Source organism: Oryctolagus cuniculus, chromosome 11 (assembly GCF_051225735.1).
Source record: "Oryctolagus cuniculus isolate XC-2025 breed Fujian yellow rabbit chromosome 11, ASM5122573v1, whole genome shotgun sequence".
Taxonomy (NCBI): Eukaryota; Metazoa; Chordata; class Mammalia; order Lagomorpha; family Leporidae; genus Oryctolagus; species Oryctolagus cuniculus.
In genome coordinates, this window is record NC_142877.1 from 33,410,486 (window position 1) to 33,430,947 (window position 20,462).

General features: G+C 38.6%; 1 protein-coding gene across 6 annotated transcripts in view; it reads left to right on the forward strand.

Moving 5' to 3' along the window:
• Positions 1-20,462, forward strand: part of PLCB1 (phospholipase C beta 1) — a 792,589-nt gene that overhangs the window by 488,144 nt on the left and 283,983 nt on the right. For all 6 annotated transcript variants that reach the window (XR_016215911.1, XM_051846235.3, XM_008256382.5 and 3 more), the window contains one exon: positions 5,621-5,758. Coding sequence is in view for 5 of the 6 variants with exons in the window: in XM_051846235.3 (XP_051702195.1) it covers positions 5,621-5,758 (138 nt within the window). In the remaining variant the exon portion in view is untranslated. The remainder of the gene's footprint in view (positions 1-5,620; positions 5,759-20,462) is intronic.

A 20,462-nucleotide genomic window follows, 5' to 3' on the forward strand; every position in this document is an offset into this window, starting at 1 on the left:
ACTTTTTCTATTGAATTTTTTAAAAATTGCTGTATATTTCATGGACTTTTATTTTCAGTAAGTGATGATACAAATGATGAGTAAACTTGATTATTTAGATTCCACCCATTCCTGAGAAAGCAAGTGGTGACATGAGACAACAATTTTCTTCATATTTTAATTTTGCATATGAATTATCTTATATTTTTAATGAACTGCCTAAAATATCATGACAGGCAATTACTTGAATGGGTGCTGATTTACTTAAGTTTATTTGGTCAGTTGAATTCTTTGCACAGTTTGTATATAAATTCAATCAAGTTGGATATGCTTAGTAACACAAAGTGATACAGGCAGGCCTTACAGTTTGCAATTAGATCTGCTTGGATTTGGATCTTGCTGTGCCTCATTTTATAAAAATAAACAACTTACTGCACCTATCTGCATCTCATAGGAAGTACAGAGTAGCAACAGCTGTCTCTCTGTGTTGGTTTACAAATCATATGAAAGGAAAAGATAGGAGAGAGCAAGTGTGGGGCATGACACATAGTTTGTTATCTTTATAGAGATGGGATTATTTAGGAATCTAGTAACCTACCTGAGAACATTCCATCAATTGTGGATCCCAGAGAACACTAGACAACATTTATTCTTGTTTGCTGTGGACACTCCTTTAGCAATGTTAACAGTTTCATTCCTAGAAATACTGGAGTGCTGTGTAGGGAGATTTTCCTTTATTTGTCTCTTCTCTGCATCTACCTCCAAGGAAAACCAGCGTTTTAGCTGTTTGGATATGTCTATGACCAAAGGGAATATCTTTCTTTTGGATTTTTTCTTTTTCTCTTAATGATTTGTTTACTTTAACTCAATCAACTTATACCCAACATCCGACATCCTCAAACCACCTTTTTTATTGGGGGGGGGGGGGGGGGAGGAAGGGATGGAGATGTATGGCCAAGCTAATGAAAATTTTCCCTTCTCTACCAAAAGATTTCTATATTTGCATCCTGAGGCTCCCAATGGGTAAAGTAGAGATTGGTTATGCAAATTCATCCCTAGTGTATCCAAGCAAATATGAGTAGTCTTGTTTTGATAAACCTCTATGAGATACAAAGGGCAATATACTATCCTTGTGAGCAAAATGACTTATGTCCAAATAAAGGTGAGAGAAATATTTGAAATGAGGGTTATGAGGATAAGCATTGGTTCAAAGGAAATTTGTTAGTCTGTGTTTATTTTTTGAGATGCAAATATTGAATTGAAGATACTAATGGAAAACTAGCTTGGACATATAGCTTCCCTTTACAATGAGATCTGAACATAGTAGGAGTCTGCTTTCCCTTCAAAGAAAAGACTACTTTATTACTGTGGAGCTTGACCATATAAATCTAACTTAAGTATAATAAGGAACCCATCTCTTTCATATCCAACTCTTGTACAGGGTGTTAGTAGAAGTACTTTCATATACCCGATCGTTCATGTAAATGATGGCTTAAAGTCAAACTCAAGTAACTTTAATTCAGATTGAGAATATTACTTTAAGTGCTGGTAATAAAGTTAATCTAATATACAAATTGCTGAGCAAGCCTAAAATCCAATAAATATATATTTCATGGGGATGAAAAATGAGTAAAGCACATTTCCTGTACCAAAAATACTAGTATAAAAAAAAGAATTCTTGAAAGATAAATAAATAAAATAGTTTCTACTTGGAAGTCATATTAAGAAGTGAGGGTTCAAACTGACTCAATTCTTTTTAAAAAGTACTTTAGCTGATGTTTATTTCTTCCATGATCTATTTTGTGTGTGAGCTAATATTTAATATGCTTCTTTGAAATGTCATATTATAAAAATTACCCTAACACATGCCATATTTGAGTCCCAATTTCTTAGATGTACAATCTTTACTTTTCTCAATGGCCAATCACTTAGAAATGAAAAATCGCTTCCTTGAGCTCTAACAAGTGTAAAAATCAACTTTGTTTGCAAAGGGCATGAATAATTGAATCATGAAAACTGATGATTAAGAGAAAATGAACTTAGACATATGTCTCTACTTTATAACTGTTAGGGAATAGTGATGATCCAGAACTTACGATTCAAAAATGGAGTTAAATTACAACCGCCAGGATTTTCAGTTGATCTGGTTAATTCTGTCAATGGAGACATATTTAGGATATTCTCTGCTGAAAGTAGACTTTGAGTGACAGTTCAGCGAAAATATGAAATTCAAAGTTCACCTCATTTTTTACTTTCTTCTTAGTTATATTCTTTAATGTTCTGCAACAGAGAAATTGCTTGCTTTTACAGAGATGTGGAGATCCCTTGTTTGCTTTTAAGAAGTTGAAGAAGTTTGTATTGATTGGAGGACAGAGAAATGTATTTGTGTCTGATAGTAACCATAGTAGATAAATCCTTCTCTTGGAACTTCTCAAGAGGTTCAAGCAATGAGAAATATTTACACATAAAATTCCTTGGTAGAATACATTTAGGAAGGGGGGTACTTTGCATGCAAATTGTCTGTAGATTTTGTTTCTGTTATTTTGATATTTATTTTTTAAATACAGACATTCATTTTCCCTGACCTGAGAGTGCCACATCTAGAAACATTATCCATATTCATTAAATCCCTTTACCAACAAGCTTCTCCAAAAATATGGTGGCTTTGCAGTTTCCATCCAGATAATTAACCCTTTGCCTATTCTCTGATGGTCTGTAATCAACAGAGGGCTATGTTTAGTATCTGAACAGACACTTGTCATTTTCAGTCTACCCTAAATTTATCAATATGCTCAATAATGAACTATGTTCAAAATTCTAATATGTTCAAAATTCTTTAATAATTCTAATTAAAAGTGAAATCATTTCTCAGGAGAGAATTCTAATCTCATGAAGTTTGTTACTGCTAAAGAAAAAATGTCATATGAAAGACAAATAATAAAGTGAAATATAGTTTAGTGTGGACCTTCATGAAAAATACATGTTAGTAAGGAATTTGATCAATAAACTTGTATATATTTTTTATTTACATCCAGAACTATATAACTAAAATGCTGTGATTTCTCCGGAGAAAATATTTCCCAGATATAATTGTCCTTTCAATTTGGGTTCTATCAAGTTTTAGACATCTTTTGCACAAATGATAACCATCCTATATATAGATATTTTTATAATGAATCCTAAGATAAACAGCCTTCAGATTTGATAATGATCAATATCATCAACATCATCATTCAGCCAGATGTTTTATCTACCTACTCCCAGGCATCATTTCTAAATACTGTATTACAGCTTTGTAATTACACTGGGACCAGTATTTTAAACTATGTATATAAACAATGATTCATAGAAAAATTTTATAAACAAGAATGCTGCAAAGATTTGGTCCTCTTTCTTATAAATTCTTGTAGATGACACCTAAGCATTGATAGGAAAGTGGGAATCCCAGAGCACCATTTCCAGAATTATTTTCTGTACTGGGCATCTACTCTAGATGGCCTCTAATTTCCTGGAGTTCCTTTACGTCAAAGATTATTAAAGTGAACCCTTGACTCCCACACTTAGTCCTTGCAATTGTGAAAGGTGTCTTTCATTCACCAGTAAACTGTGTAATAACTGAGCAAAAGTGTTTTTGAGCAGTCATGAGAATAAGGTAGTAAAGTAGTGTAGACTGAGAAGAAAATGCCTGGAAGAGAAAGAAAAAGCCAGGAGGTAAATCATATAACTATGATTGGGGGAAAAAAGGATCCAAAGAATATAGCCAACTAATTTTCCAGTATTTTCCCATTAAAACGTTGTGAAAGTAAAGATTGATAGACTCTGTATTCACTAATTTAAAGTTTTTTATTTATATTTACATGCTTCGGGCCATTTTTGAGAATCGTTTGTCTTCTAAGTACATGCCAAACAAAATTAGGAGTACTAATCAAGTATCTTCTAACCTTTCCTCAATGGTGTCCAAAAACTATGGTGCAATTAATTAATTCACAGAACAGCTAGTATCATTGTTTAATTACCCTTCATACAACACCCATTCTCCCTGAACATTTTCTTTTTGTCATTCATGCATGCTAGAGTGCTAAAAGTTTCCCCCTTTTTCCTGTTGCTGTTTATTGGATAAAATTTATACTGTACACTTTTATGGGTCATGCAAATTGATGATTTTTTGGTAGCATTTGATCTTTCCAAGAGGCCTAATAGATTTGATAAGTTTTCAACTCATTTGTTGACTTGAGGTTGCAGTTACCTTAGGCAAAGCTTTGAAATGGAGTTTCCTGTCTTCATTACTTACCTGAAAATGTTCCTCTTCATCCTGCCAAACAGAGAAAGTTTTACTCACTAAAATAATTAATGATACCAAATAAACTAACTCAACTGCAAAGGTTTTGTTTATTTTCTTTCTTGGCTTTCTTTGAAAGGATAGTGCACATGGAAACCTCAGAAGGGAGGTAAGAATAACCAGCCTCAGTAACCAGAGCCCGTTGGCCTAGAAGTTAGCTAAATAAATAAGGATGCAAGTGTAGTCCTTGTTCCGAAGCTGGCTGCAAATTTGCTAAGTGATTGATTTGATGCTAATTTTCTGCATGGACTAAGAAGTCCTTCAGGGCCTGTCCTTTGGGAAGAAAATAAATTTAGCCCAATTCAGGCCTATTTTAGGTTTTACTTTGAGTTCTGAGAGTTTGGAAACCTCCTTTTCCCAGAAAGACTGTGTCCAAGGGATTCTCACTTATGATGTTCCAAACAATGCAGCTTGTTCTGAAAAGATTGCAAAAGTCCCCAGTGTCTACCCCCAGGACACTCTGAGGAAAGAATTTGAATTAGCATACTCATACAGATACTGCCATTTTACTCACTCACTCACCCTGTCTCTTCATGTGGATACACTTTGTTAGAGAAGGTCCATGCTGAGAGTCTTGGCTGCTTCTGCCCCAACCCTGGATGGCAGTGTTGCATTTTGATTCCACAAGCACCACCTGATTTGTCTTAATGTATCCATGAATTGAAGGGGAGGATGGGGAATTGTCATTTCAATATGCAATTCATGAGGTGACTGGAGGGACTGAAGGGAGAACTATGGCACATAAACATGTTACCAAATTACTGTATGACAGAACAGGCCATAGTCTTGAGCCAGCACTTCCCTCTCCACGTCCTTGGGCAATTTGCTTCACTTCTCTAGGCCACCGTGGGGTGGGGAACATCAACTCATACCAGTTTCTAGTAGGAATAGAAGGCATTTTTTTAAGGATTTTAAAGGCTCATTTATTTAATTTACTTGAAAGAGTGACAGAGGGAGAGAGATCTGTCCTCTAGTTCACTCCCTAAATGGCCACAGCAGCCGGATCTGGACCAGGCTGAAGCTAGAACTGTATCCTGGGGCCCTAGTTCTTGGGCCATCTTCTGCTACTTTTCCAGATACTTTAGCAGGGAGATGGTGTGGAAGCAGAGCAACAGGAACTCAAATGGCACTGTGATATGGGATGCCGGCTTCACAAACATCCGTTTAACCTGCTGTGCCACAGTGCTCACCCCCAGAAGGCGAATGTGCTTGGAGTCATTCTAGATCAAATCCTGTTGTAGTTGAGATGCCTTGTTGGAATCTGCAGTTATAGACTAATGTTTCCCAACATTTATTTTGCAGGACCCAAAATTACGTGAACTTTTGGATATGGGCAACATTGGGCGCCTGGAGCATCGCATGATAACAGTGGTCTATGGGCCTGACCTAGTTAACATCTCCCATTTGAATCTTGTGGCTTTCCAAGAAGAAGTGGCCAAGGTATGGTGCATTGAAACTTGTCATCATGATCTGAATATGTGTGATTCTATGTTGACAATAGGGAAAGACTGATGATTTTTTTATCATATTTAGCATGGTGAAATTCCATCTAAAAATAATTCAGCTGCCAAGTACAGAAGTAGTTTAAATACTTCCAAACAATGGCATCTACTTAGAATTGTGGAGACTTTTTATTAGGAATTAAGTCGTTGGATACAATTCCTTTGCAAAACAATACAGATAGAAACCACATTTCTACTTCACCTAAATAGCTCATCTCAAATCATTCTTTTCTTGGCCTCATCTCTATGTCAATAACAACCCTATGTCTTTTCTAACTCTGTTGTAGAGCGAGATGTCCTCAGAACCTTTTAAACTCCCTTTTCACTATGCAGCACTAGCTCACCACCATTCATGCAGGAGTCACTTAATTCATATGCAAAAGAATTTTAAACATCTGCAATAATAATAATAAGTAAATAGTATTTGTTTAGCTATGGACTAGGAAGATGAATTAGATCTAGCCCTTCCATTAATGAGTTGCTAATCTTCTAAGACAGTAGTCTTTCAAATATATACAGAAATAGCTAGAATATAAGTACAATATAGTAAGCAATAAGCTGTGAACATCTGAGGCTTCTAGACTCAATGGGTCTTTCTCTGGAAACATCTAATTGTCACTAAAAGATTACTGAAATGTCTATATTTAAAGATGAATTTTCTTTCTCCATGTTTATAGTTTTTATAATTAGTGATGATCCTCGTCCTTCATGTAATTTCCTTTAAGAGTTCAGAATACTGAGTTGGGTGTTTGGCCTAATGGTTAAGATGCTGCTTAGGATGCTCATGTCTCATATTAGAGTCCCTGGGTTCAGTTCCCATCTCCTGTCTCCAGCTTCGTGATAATGCACTCTTGAAGGCAGCAATGATAGCTCCAGTGATTGGGTTACTGTCACTCAAATGAAAGAACTGCATTAGGTTTCCCCTTGCATCCAAAGACCAGCCTGATCTCAGCTGTTAACAGCCTTTGAGGAATGAAACAACAGATGGGAGAGCCTCCCTCCCTTTCTCCCTCCCTCTCTTTTTCTCTCTTCTCTCTTTCCATTTCTCCCTGTGAAATTAATTAGTTAATTTAAAAGTTAGAAATTCGAGTCACAGAAAACTTGAAGTCTGTATAGCATATGTGTGCCCGCTTAAGGTCACCGTGCTTGTCTGGGCATGGTCACCTATAGATCTTCGAAACTCGGTGCTCTGACAGTACTCTGAGTTACACCTGATGGACTAGCCAGGCTTCTAATTTATTAGTGACTACTAGCAGGGGTAAACGAGAATTATGCAACATTATCTGCAGTTATTTCAATGGAATGAGTAAAATGCTATACAATTTTAGTACTCTTAAGTCTTTAAAAACTACTCTCCACCAGAGTGTTATAAATCTAATCACTTCTGATTCAGAACCCATGTTGCCCATTTGCTTCTACAGTGTAACTTGCACCGAGAAGATTTCATTCAGTGAGACGTTTTCTTTGAAAGCATTAGATTACTCTGCACTAGCTCATATCCCAGTGCCTTGCTGCTAATCTGTGGGTTACATATATTTCTCAGTATATAAGTGGGAGTTTAGATGGATGGATGAACACAAATATGAAATATTTGCAAAATAGGTTGTAAAATCTTTCCCTAAGTACAGTTATTTCATTTTAAAAATAGCCAATTCATGATGTTTACTTAATCTCAATAGACTGTCAATTAGTGACAGTGACTTTCAGGGAGCTTTTTAATGAAAGGGAATAGAGGCCGGTGCCGCCGCTCATTAGGTTAATCCTCCGCCTTGCGGCGCCAGCACACCGGGTTCTAGTCCCGGTCAGGGCGCCGGATTCTGTCCCAGTTGCCCTCTTCCAGGCCAGCTCTCTGCTGTGGCCCGGGAGTGCAGTGGAGGATGGCCCAAGTACTTGGGCCCTGCACCCCGTGGGAGACCAGGATAAGTACCTGGCTCCTGCCATCGGATCGGCGTGGTGCGCCGGCCGCAGTGCGCCAGCCGCGGCGGCCATTGGAGGGTGATCCAATGGCAAAGGAAGACCTTTCTCTCTGTCTCTCTCTCTCTCACTGTCCACTCTGTCCAAAAAAAAAAGGGGGGGTGGGGTGGGGAATAGAGCTTTTACATATCTTAAACTGCTAAAGCAGTATAAATACCTTTGTGCACCTAAATTTAAAATAAATCCAGTGCCCTCCTGTCTTGGGATTCCTACCCACCAGTTTTTCTCAGGACTTTTATTTCTGAGCCCTATAATAGTACCCTTCAAGACTGAATCTGTGGAGATTTTTCAGCACTACTTGTAGTCCCTGCTATAATTAATGATGCTGGTGGAGTATATTTTGTCATTCCTGGCTGTGATATCCTGTAAAGTATCTTCCCCCTACTGAAATTGCTCAACCAGAAAATTAAGATTCCAAACACCATTTTACTCTGGAAACTCACTTACTTTACCTGTAATTGTCAGTGTTGTCTCGTAACATCACATCTATTTAATCTCGGAGGCTGACGTACAGGATGCATTGTTGGGACCAAAGGGGACAGCTTCTCTCATTATGCAGAAAGCCCAGCTTGCACCTGAGCTGGCCAGATGTCTCCAGAATACATTGTTTATAAATGGATTCTAGCTCATTCATTCATTCAGCACTCCCTGTTGGGCAGGTGCCTTCTCTGTGTCAGCCACACTTCCAGTGTTAGGGATACAATGATGAACAAAGGCCTTCCCTCCGAGAGCCAGCATAGTAGAGAAACAACAGATCCATCACGATTAAGCCATGGATGTATCACATCAGAGGGAGATTCATGTGGAAGAATAAAGGAGGAAGAGAAAGAATGGGAGGGACGGAAATGGGAATTACCTCTTTGTGGCCTAGTCAGAGAAAGCAGGCATCTAAAGGAACTTGCTCAATTGCAACTATAACAGATTTCCAAGAAATCTCTTAGATTGATTAAAAATTTAATATCAGACCTAGCACTTAACCTTTCCTAAAGATGTTATTCCAGATTTGCATGTTCTTTATTCTTGCCTAAATCTCTTAAAACTGAATTTTTAATTTATTCCATTAAACAGGAGAATCTTTTAAGTGGTAGACATTGAAATAAAACTGTGTCTTTCATCTTCTCCATCTGCAGTTGGACTAAAATGTTGTATTTCTTGTGATGAGACAGCAATCATACTTTTGTTGCACAGTGTGATTTCCCAGTGCTTTCATCCCTTAAGGATCAGACTCCTCTGCTCCCTCAAGCAAGGAGTGTTTCTTTGAAAGTATTTGAGAAACATATGGTTTGTTTCACATTTACTCTCTGAGATATATGATTCTCCTTGCACCGCCTGCTTCCCTGAGGATGGTTGGACACATTGCATTTGCTACCATTTGTAACCCCACCTGGGGTTCGGTCCACCTCTGTGGGGTACCCTGACCTCTCTGCAGAGCTGAAGCATAAATGGCAAATGTCAGCATCCTTCCCCTTACTCTCCTAACCTTAGTTTCCAGCAATTCTCCACTCTTGGCTACTGAGTTACGGTAAGGATGGAAGTTTCAAGAAATCAAATGAAAACAGGGGAAAATAGAAAAGATAAACAGTGTAAGAGTACAACAAAAACTTTATGAAAAATGGAATTAAAAATATGAGCTCACTTTGGAACAATTTTTTTTAAATCCATTCATGGTCTCATAATGCATCTTTGCCATGCCATATATTATTAAAAGAAAATATCTTGTTACCAATTTAATGCACCAAGCTAAAATTATAATTTTGATTCCATTCATCAATGAACTGTTTGAAGTATTGTCACTTTGGTTCCAGCCTCTCACCTCCTAGTGCATACCCTGGACCTGAATACCCACCCAGGAACAAACCTCACACCTCACTTTTTCAGTTTTCAGCTTCAGGGTGATCCAGTACAGTCTTGGGAACTCTAATGTCCTCCAACAGAAAGTCTGGAAGAGCTTTTAGCTCTCCAGGTCTTGGCCAAGTCCCCCTTGCTATCTCCACTAACAAGCAGTGCTGATGTACCCCATCATTGCCCCTGTTATCTCTTGGTACAGACACAGGTATAGGCACAATCACTAACTGTCAAAGATAGCATAGGCTGGCGTAATGTTGTAGGAGTAGATCCCTATAGAGCATGAGCAGGTATGTTAACTGACTTACACAGTGGTGAGGCAGAGAAGATTGTAGAAGGAGGGAGCATTGTAGCAACCTCTCAATCCTTGTACACTGTTCTACAAAATGTAGCTGCTGTTCAGTTCTTACCAGTGTTATCCAGGAGTAGTGATTCTAAAATTTTACTGCCTTTCAGCATCACTTGAGAGCCTTGCTAAATCACAGTGTTTCAGGGTGAGCATTTGGCACAGTGGTTACAATGCTACTTGGGATACCTATGTCCCCTTAATGGAGTGGCAGTTTTAAGTGCCAGGTCCCTGCTTCTGATCCAGCTTCCTACTAACACACATGCTGGGAGGTAGCAGGTACTAGGAACCCGGCCACCCAGGACTGAGTTCTGAGTTCCACTCAGGATTGAGTTCTGAGTTCCGCCCTTAGCCTTCATCCAGCCCTGGCTGTTGTAGGAATTTGAGTCAGCACATAGAAGACATTCTGCCTTTCAAATAATTAAAAAAAAAATGCATATGTAAACACAGCATTTGACCCCAGCCCCAGCTAACCTAGGGAGCCCATACCTTTGGATTTCTGATTTCCAAGGTTGTGCTAATGCTGCAAGTCCTGGCGCTGCACATAGAGGGTCTCTTCCTCTGAGTCAAATGGGCTCAATGCTGCCAGATCCTTATAATTTCTTCCCAAAGGAGCTGGAAAATCATGTAAGGTGTTCAAAACTGGGAATATTTAATTTAAAACAGCATGTGAGCCAAACAAAATGCAACTCTGGACTGAATAAGACTTGGGGACTTCCAGTTGGCAGCTTGTAAGATCTAGATTCATATTAAGGAAGAAAAGCATTGTCCAAAATAAGACTCGGGTCCTGACCACTGAGAACAGTGGAAGGAGTATAGAATGTAATTTTTCAGAGTAGAATCAGTACTCACCACAATAATTGTTCATGCTCTAACGTCAAAAGCATTCCAGAGTCCTCTGGGTACCTAAGAAGCATGACATCTTAGCACAACAGTTTTCCGGAAACAGAGCCGTCTCTTCTCCGAATGTCATTGTGGAGATTTTATGAGAATTCTATAGCAATCATTATTCCTGCACCTAAGATTGGATCATATTTTTAACTGGAGCTTCTATATGTGCAATAATGGAAAGGAAGACATAGTAATATAAGTAAAAATCATTTGGATGCTTCTAGTCTCCATTTTCAAACATGTAACTTGAAAATTTAAGGGTAATGTAGCAAGCCACTACTTCAGTAAGCCAAAGTTAAGTCAAGAAGAGCACAAACATTACATAGTGTTCTGCAAGCTCACCTTACAACAGTCAACCCATTAATTAAACAAATGAAAGCCAACCAGTTGAGAAATTGCCACTGAGGGAGACAAACGTAAGCCATTTTCTTGCTGCAGAAAGTGAGACTCTCTAGCAAATGAAATGTTTCCTTCTGCAAAGCCACGATTTTGAATTTTTGAGGAAAGGAACTAAATAGAAGAAGGAGCACATGCAGATAATATGGAGTCCTGAGAATGGTGTTCTGAGAAGGAGCACAGCAAAGAGAGAGACCACTAGAGAAGTGGTCTGTAAAGCCGAAATCTCAGTTAAACTCTCCTTCCACATGCGTGTGAGCCTTCAGGTGCCTCAGCAGTGCAGGTGCATCCATCGTCCACAGAGATCTTGGAGTCATTCACTCTCTTATTCAGCCGAATTGCATTAAGTGTGCTGAGTTCTGTTATAGAAGAGGGAGATAAAACAGATACAGACCCTTGCCTGCATGCATATGGTCTCGTGAGGGAGGGTTATAAAGAAAATAAACACATAAACCAAGTTGACTTGAGAGATAAGTGATATCAATAAAAATGAAGTAGAAATGGGAAGTGCTGGGGAAGAGGACCTTAAGTTGGGTGGTCAATCCAATCACCTATGAGAATGTGACAGTTGAGCAAAGATGTGAAGAAGATGAGAGAGCAAGCCACAAGACTTTCTGGAGAAAATTCAACGTAGTGGGAACAGCAAGTGCTAGACAGTGTCTGGTGTAGTTTAGCAATATCAGTGGTCAAGTGTGGCAGGAGCAGAGTGAGAAGATTGAAAGGAAGATAGTAGCAGAGGGGATTAAAGAGACAACAGAAGTTGATTTCTAGTGGAGTGCTGTAGACTTATGAAGGATTCTGTCTTTCCTTGTTGAATGAGATGGAAGCCATTGGAAGGATTTGAGCTGAGGGCAGATATGTTCTGACTTAACCTTTAGTCAATAACAGGCTGCCAGGGGAAGATCCATAATGAAAGGAAACTATTAAAATATTGTAGGTCAAGTTGCTGGTGACTTGGACAAAAGGAGACAAGGGAGGAGATTAAAAAAAGATCCAAATCTATATATATTTTAAAGGAGGAATCAACAGGATGTTTATAGGAATCGCATGTTGCATGTGACAGAAATGTGATTCAGTGATGAAGTTAGAATTTTGGCCCTTGGAGCCAGTGCCATGGTGCATTAGGTTACTCCTCCGGCTGCGGCACCAGCATCCCATATGGACACTGGTTCTAGTCCCGGCTGCTCCTCTTCCAATCGAGCTCTCTGCTGTAGCCTGGGAAAGCAGTAGATGACCCAAGTATTTGGGTTCTTGCACCCACATGGGAGACCAGGGAGAAGCACCTGGCTCCTGGCTTCAGATCAGTGTAGCTCCCGCCATTGCGGCCATTTGGGGAGTGAACCAATGGAAGGAAGACCTTTCTCTTTCTGTCTCCCTCTCACTGTCTGTAACTCTACCTCTCAAATAATAAAATCTTAAAAAAAAAAAAGAATTTTGGCCCAAGATATAGGAAAGATGGAAATATCACCTACTAAAATAGGGGAGATCTAAGCTAGAATGTAAGTTTTTATTTGGGGATATGTAGCCAGGATTCAGATTTGGTCCTGTTCTGTTTAAGATTATTTATATTCCCATATGGAGAGGATGATTATGCAGTTGGATATGAGGACCTAGAGATGGGTGCCAAATATATCATATAAATTTGGGAGTTGTCAGGTGTTTAATAGTATTAAAAATAATCATAGTATTTAATGAAGCTGTATGAGGTCACCAGGAAGTGACTGTAGGTAGGGACGATGTCCAAGGCCTGAGTCATTGACACTCCAAGACGGGAGATAAGAAATCATCAGGGAGAGGAGACTGAGAAGGAACAGTCAGTGAAGCAACAACATGGCAACTGTGAATCATTGGAAGTCAGATGAAGAAAGTGTTTCCAGGAGATGAGAGTGGCCAGCTGGGTCAAATGCTGCCCCTAGTTCAAGAAAGGGAAGGTGAAAAATTGACAACTGGATTAATAACACAGAGATCATTGGTAGCCTTTATCAGAACAACTTTAGTAGAGTGATGGGATAAAAGCTCTGTTTGGAATGAGTTCAAGGGAATATCAGAGGAGACAGATTAAAAAGTCAACATGGATTGCTCTTTGGAGAAGTTTTGGTATAAAGGGAAATAGGAAAGCAGGAAAGGCAAACAGGGCCCTCAAATGGTTTTTAAGATGGAAGATATAACAGCATGTTTGTGTACTGGTGGGAATGATCCTATAGAGGGAAACCAAGTACTGAATGTAATAGAGTTGAATGATTGGAACACTCATTAGGTAGGAAAGAACAGTAGGGCTTACTGCAGGGATTGGTGAACCCTTTGGCCCGCCACTTGTTTTTATACTGAGAATTTTGTTCGGATATAGCAGCATCCATTTCTTTGTTCACATAATTTCTATGGTTGTTTTACATGACAAGAGTTGACTAGTTATGTTAAACTAAGTAATCAATAAAGTGTATTTACTATCTGATTCTTAATAATAAGTGTTTTTTGACCCTGGACCACTACATAAGTGCAAGGGCTTGGCTTAGCACATTTCAAGCAGCAGAAGAGGAAAAGGATGTATTAATTGATGAAGATTTTTATAAAGGTCCAAGTAGTGGAGGAGTTGTAGACATCTACTTCTGATTATCTTTTTTCTTAGTGCTGAAGGAAATACACATCATTCTCTGTGAGTAAAAATTATTTCATTTCTCGGGCTCTTTTCAGCATCACTTGGTAAGTTTCTTGAAATATCTGATGGTCAAGCTGACATGGAATGTAAAAGATCACAAAGCTAAAAATTCCTTTTACATGGAATGTAAAAGGTCACAAACCTAAAGTTATTTTGGTCAAGTTAGCCAATCACTATCAAATTTTCAGTTGGTCAATGAGTCTGCCCAATTCAAATTTCTAGCTCAATATTGTTTTTCTTGGGGGACACAGAGTAGAAATAAACATTTAGGCGTGTACACTATTCCCTGAAGTCATGCAGTCTATAAACAGCATTGTATAGTTTGCAAAGGGCAGACTTCTCTGAGTCAGAGGCAAGGATTCACAGGATTGCCATATGCTGGCATTTACCTACAGGTCTCATGGATCCAGTATGCAAATGTTGGGAGACAATTGATCATCTGGAAAATCTCAGCAAGTAATGAAACTTTCCATGACATAGCGCAGAGGAATCTCAGAATGCAAAGTAACTAGAGGTGAAGCCTTCCCTGTTTTGCATTTAGAAAATCAAGCTTATTTTCAGCATGTCTTCCCCTGGGTTCTAGTTCCTTTTCTAATATGATAAAACAGTTGAGTTGTTTGTTCTTTTTAGAAAGGCTAGAGCCAGTGATATAGGAAAGAATTGGTCCTGTGTGTGATGCCAATAAAAGCAAGTGTCCCCTGTGGCTGGCTCCTTGGAAGCTCCTGTTTTTACCCCAACCCTGTTTCTGCTGCTTGTATGATACATTATATTAATGAAATGGCTTATGGGGTCAGTATTGTGGTAGAGCAGGTTAAGCCATACCTGCAAAATCAGCTCCCCATAGGAGCACTGGTCCATGTCCTGGCTGCTCTACCTCAGATCTAGCTTCCTGCCCATTGCACCTTGGAGAGCAGCAGAAGATGGCCCGAGTACTTGGACCTGTCCACCCATGTGGGAGACCCAGATGGAGTTCCAGATTCCTGGCTTCAGCCTGGCCCCACCCCAGCTGTTGCAGCTATTTGGAGTGTGAACCAGCAGATAGAAAAATCTCTCTCTTTCCTTCCCTCTCCCTCTCTTCTTCTCAATATCTTTCCCTCTATAACTATAACTATGCTTTTCAAATAAATAAATCTAAACCAGAAATGAAATGCCATGTCACCCTAAGAGACAGGATTTGTGATTCAGATTCTAACATTAACTCCTAAATACTTTGATACTCTGATAGGATTCCTGGGTGGGTACTTTGTTGAGCCAGCAGCCAGTTTGGCAAATTTCCATCAGAGCGGTTTCTAGTCTTTTGGGAAGCAGTGGACTGAACCAGGATCCAATGGAATGAGATAGAGATACCCAATAGCAGAGTCACACAGTTGAGAATCTGGGGTTTGCTCACCTACAGAAGCATTTGCAGATGTCATTGCTTCCAATTCTAACTTGTTTTACACTAAATTCTCTTAAATATTCAGAAATAGAAAAAATGGAACAAATTCATTTTTCTTGTTCAGCCATGTCAATGGGAATTGAGACATTTTAAAATTTTAATGAAATATAGCACGCACAGAAAATTGAACAGAGCCTACCTGTGGACATTTTCGAAGGGAACATGCACATTTAACCAGCACTCTGGTCATGAATGAGAGCATCACCAGCATCCCAGGTGTCTACCCCATAGCCATACCTCTAGTTTGGCTTCTAACATGATATATTCGTTTTATCTGTTTTTAAACTATCTGAAAATGGAATCTTACAATGTAGTCCTTTTGATCTGTCTTCTATTATTCAACATTATACTTAGGAGATTTACGAGGCTCTTCTATATTTTATGTGTGGTTTTAGCTCACTCAGTGTATTTGCTACATAGTATTCTGTAATTTATATAGTTGATGGTGATGACCTTCAGGCAGTTTCCAGTTTAGGGATATTGCAAATAGTGATGCTGCAAACATACCTTTTGACAGGGTATGCACCTGGGAGTTTAACTGCTGGTAGTAGATCTTCATATGTTCAACTTTGATAGTTGTGGCCGATTTCCAAAACTGACAGAACCAGTTGAATTTTTTTCAGGTTATTTCACACATGCCAAAAAAAAATTTAAGAGACTATCGTTGTGTTAAATTATTGGATTTTGAAGTAGACATCACAGAACAAGCTCTCCAGAAATGCATTCTATAAACTGAAAATCTGTCTTGAGTAGCTGTACTTTTAGATATTTTAGGGGACCTCTGCCACCTCTTTAGCTGTCAGTATCTTAAAAAACCTAATTCACTTATATGAAAGGCATGCCTTTGGGATTTCCTGGATTTTTTAAATGTCATATGCTTGCACACTATGCAGATAACATTAACAGTCTGATTTTCTTCACCAGCTCTCATTTCTGCCCTCATCCTCTTAGTCCTCACTGTTTTGATAAGGCCATTGACAGGGCTCATATATAGTCATCTCCCACCTACTTTCCTAGAAGTCTCTTAAATCTCCATCTGCACATCTGCATGAAAAGTCTTAAAAATAAACTTAAACTTGATTATGCTTAAAATTATTTTCATGCTCTGTTATCTACAAAATGAAGTCTCTATTTCATTCTTGGAGTGAATGAATATTTATTAAAGGGTCTAATAAATGCAATGCACTTCTCTGGGGACTGGGAATTCATTGATGACCAAAACAAGCACCCTACCTTCAGGGCTGATATTTCACCACTTTGACCCTTGATAATTTCTGCTACAGCAGCTCTAACTACCTGGAGTGTTTTTTTGCCTTTATAATTTAGTGCTTTCCAAGACTGCCCTTCTTTATTTTGTCCACCAGAAGAAGTTTAAGTTTCCTTAGGGATTTGGCATCAATACAGGCTCATCCTTCTTCCCATCCATCCCAGGACTTCAGGAGCAGCAGCATCATTGTTTTCTTCTACGTTCTTCAGTGAACTGCATGAGTATTTTCTCTTGTACTTATCATGCTGATTATCAATCAGTGTGTCTGGAAGTCTGCTCTGGATTTGTGAACTGTTGAAAGTTTAAGAAAAATAGTTTAGTCACTTTTATGGGCCTATCTGAGTGCCTGGCATACAGTAGGTGCTCAATAAATGTTGGGAGGGGGTTTACAGGCTACATAAAATTTTATACTCAAAAGGACTTTGAATATCACATACCTTAATCATTTCATTTTATAGAGTTGAAGAAGTTGAGGTCCCTTGGCTGGCTGCTTGCTTGCATGAGACTTCTTCCAGTCTAATTTTCCCTCCACAGTTAGCCAACATTCTCAGTAGGAGAGGGCAGCACTGATCATCGTGGCTTCCAGCCTCCTACTCTTCTTTCCCAAACCCAAACTTGTCCTCACACTCAGAGTCCCTGCTATTGTCACCCTCCCTATCCACCCATCGCCACATGCTTTCTCAAACAGATGAAAAATAGCCTTTGTTTACCAAGTCATCACTGCCTTTTATCTGAAAACAATAACATAATATATATATATATATAATATAAGATATAGTAACAGAGAGGAGACTATTTTTAAAAAGGAATAGAAAACATAATCTATTAAATGAAATTAGAAAATAAAAAGGAAAGATACAAATGAAGGAGTCAACCAAGACTCCTGTTTTAGGACGTGATTCACCAAGAATTTGGGAAATTTGTTTAGATACTCTTCAGGTTAATAGTGTTAGATATTTAAATCTGACCTCAAGAAACATAATGTTCTTTTATTTATTTTTATTCTGATAACATACACATTAAGGTAATAATTTTGAAATATCTATATGTACAAAACATGGAGTTTATCTCATTTGCTTTTTGAATTTAGTGCTAATGTATAGTAATTAAGCCATGGCTATAAGGTTGACTTTTCTTTAAATAAGAAAAATGATTAAGAAGACAGAGAGGCTGGTGCCGCAGCTCACTAGGCTAATCCTCCGCCTGCGGCGCCAGCACCCCAGGTTCTAGTCCCGGACAGGGCGCCGGATTTTGTCCCGGTTGCCCCTCTTCCAGTCCAGCTCTCTGCTGTGGCCCGTGAGGGCAGTGGAGGATGGCCGAAGTGCTTGGGCCCTGCACCCACATGGGAGACCAGGAGAAGCACCTGGCTCCTGGCTTCGGAGTGGCCATTGTGGGGTGAACCAATGGCAAAAGGAAGACCTTTCTCTCTGTCTCTCTCTCTCACTGTCCACTCTGCCTGTCAAAAAAAAAAAAAAAAAAAGCCAGAAAAAAAGGGCATCATATATAATATTCGGTGATGTATTTTGGCACATAATGGAAAGTTATGCATGACTAAGGTAGAATATAAATGCCAAAAAGGTTGCTTTTTAGAACATGAAAAGTTAGACCTCTTATTTGTTACATTTTGTGATATCTTCAATCCGTGGTGTTCCTGATCACCTCATATTAACAAAACATGCATATGTCATGTAGGGCTGTTCCACCACCCAGTAATAGACAAGGACCAAGTTCTTACTACGCACTGCACCCTTAGTCTTGGAATGTTATACTTGCGGTGTCCTTTGTTGGAAAATATGACCCACCCCGTGTTCTGCATTTGAGTAGTAGATGACTGCCAGGCAGATAAAGGACACACATTTGAATGTTTATATTATGAAATACCACCATCCAGAATATCCATATAAAAGTTTAAAAATTAAGAAGTCAAAAAGATATTTGTAATAAAAAGAAAGCAGAAAAGAGCAACTTGGATTCAGTCTCTTCCTGACACACAGATTAGCGGCAGCAGCTGCTATACTGATAATTGTGGACAAAAAATGGTCCCTGCCTTCTGTCTCTTGGGGGTCTTTTCTGTATTTTTTAAATAAGAGATTATTTGCAGTCAGGCAGTTTTCAAGAGTGCCTCTTAAATGAATTAGCATCAAACTGAAGGGAAAATGTAAACCTTGAGTCACAGAAATGATTGTGATTTCAGACTCTAGGCTCCTGTTAGTACAAGCCCAGATCTCTCTCTAAAGGGAAGCAAGAAATTGCTGCAACAGTAGCATCTCCCATCCCTCCCATCCATCCAAGAATAAGCAGCTTCCCCCTTGTTGTTCTGCCTCCTGGCTTTTGATGCCTCGCAGCTGGCTTAGCATTGATTGTATCAGCTGTGAACCTAGCCTTACAGTGAAAGCACAGATACTAAAATAAAAACAAACAAAAAAAAAAAACATGGTGTTTTTGAAAAAAAAAATGAAGAGCTCTATGAAAATATGACCTCATCCTTTAATTTTTCCTTTCAGATGTAAAATATTAAGGAAAAATATACCAAACATCCTGTGAGAGAAGCAGGTTGGCATTTTGCCTTCCACCTCAATAATCAGTTGCCAGCTTTAGTTGTTGAGCCAAATGTTTCCAGTGCATAATCTGCCACTAAGGATAAAAACTCTTTTGGAAATTACCTTGCTAGTAATTTTCCTAATAGTGATATTATAATATTCATTTTTCAATGTGTTTAATTGCCTACTGTGTACTAGCCATTGTTTTGAGTGCTGGGGGAACAGAAATAACTAGATAAATAAAAATGCATGTTCTCATATTGGTAGGGGTGGATAGTCAATAAACTCAATGAGATATTGTTAGAAGTTCAAGAGAAATGGAACAGAGAAGGTAAGAGGAAATGTATTTCTTCTTTAATATGTTACTAAGAGAAGTCCAAGTGAGATGATGAAATTTGAGGAGAACCTTGTGGAAGATGATATTGTGAACCAAGATGGTGTCTGGGGACAGAGCAGCCTCTGTAGCAGGTGTATGCCCAGCATGTTGGCCAAACTGCAAGGATGCCACTTGGCTAAAATGGAGCCTGTGCAAGAGAGAGAACAGTGAGATATGAGTTAGGAAAAGGTGTGATGAGTGACTCAAAAAGTAGTGCATGGCCACCACAAAAATGTGCTGTACTCTGAATGACATGTGAAAGTATTACAGCATTTTGAGCAAAGGATTGATTCAGTGTGGTATTTTTTAACATTACATGGCTGCTCTGATGAAGTCATTGAAGGGGTACAGAACCAGGGAGACCAAAGCACTTGAGTTGAAGTGGTGAAATGTAGTTGGATTCTGAATCTATCCATGTACTTTAAAAGTTCAAAGAAAATGGGTTTAAAAGATAAAATTGTTTTTGGTGAAAATATTGATATCCATTAATATGATGGATTCTTTAAAGCATTTATCGAAAAAGCATATTTTGAAAAAAGCTGTACATAGATTTCAGTTTTTTACAGCAAAGTAAACTTAGCTTTTAGTTCCATTTTAAATGAATGTTCTGAAATATGATCATAATTTAAATGTAAAGCCAAAGGATTTGTTGATGGATTGAATATGTGACATGAAAGAGGGCAGCTAGAGATGATCTCAGGATTTTTTAGAGTTGCATTGATTTAGATGGAGAGCCAATTGAGGATAGAAAAATCAGAAATTTAAAATTTTTAACCTATAATTAGTAGTAGTCCAAATCAGCAGAATGAACACTGATGTGACCGCTCATCTCTAAGATGCTGTGAAAATAATGGTAACGGAACATAAACATTCAGCAATGAAGAGAATTTGGTGGCCTGTAGATGACATAGAT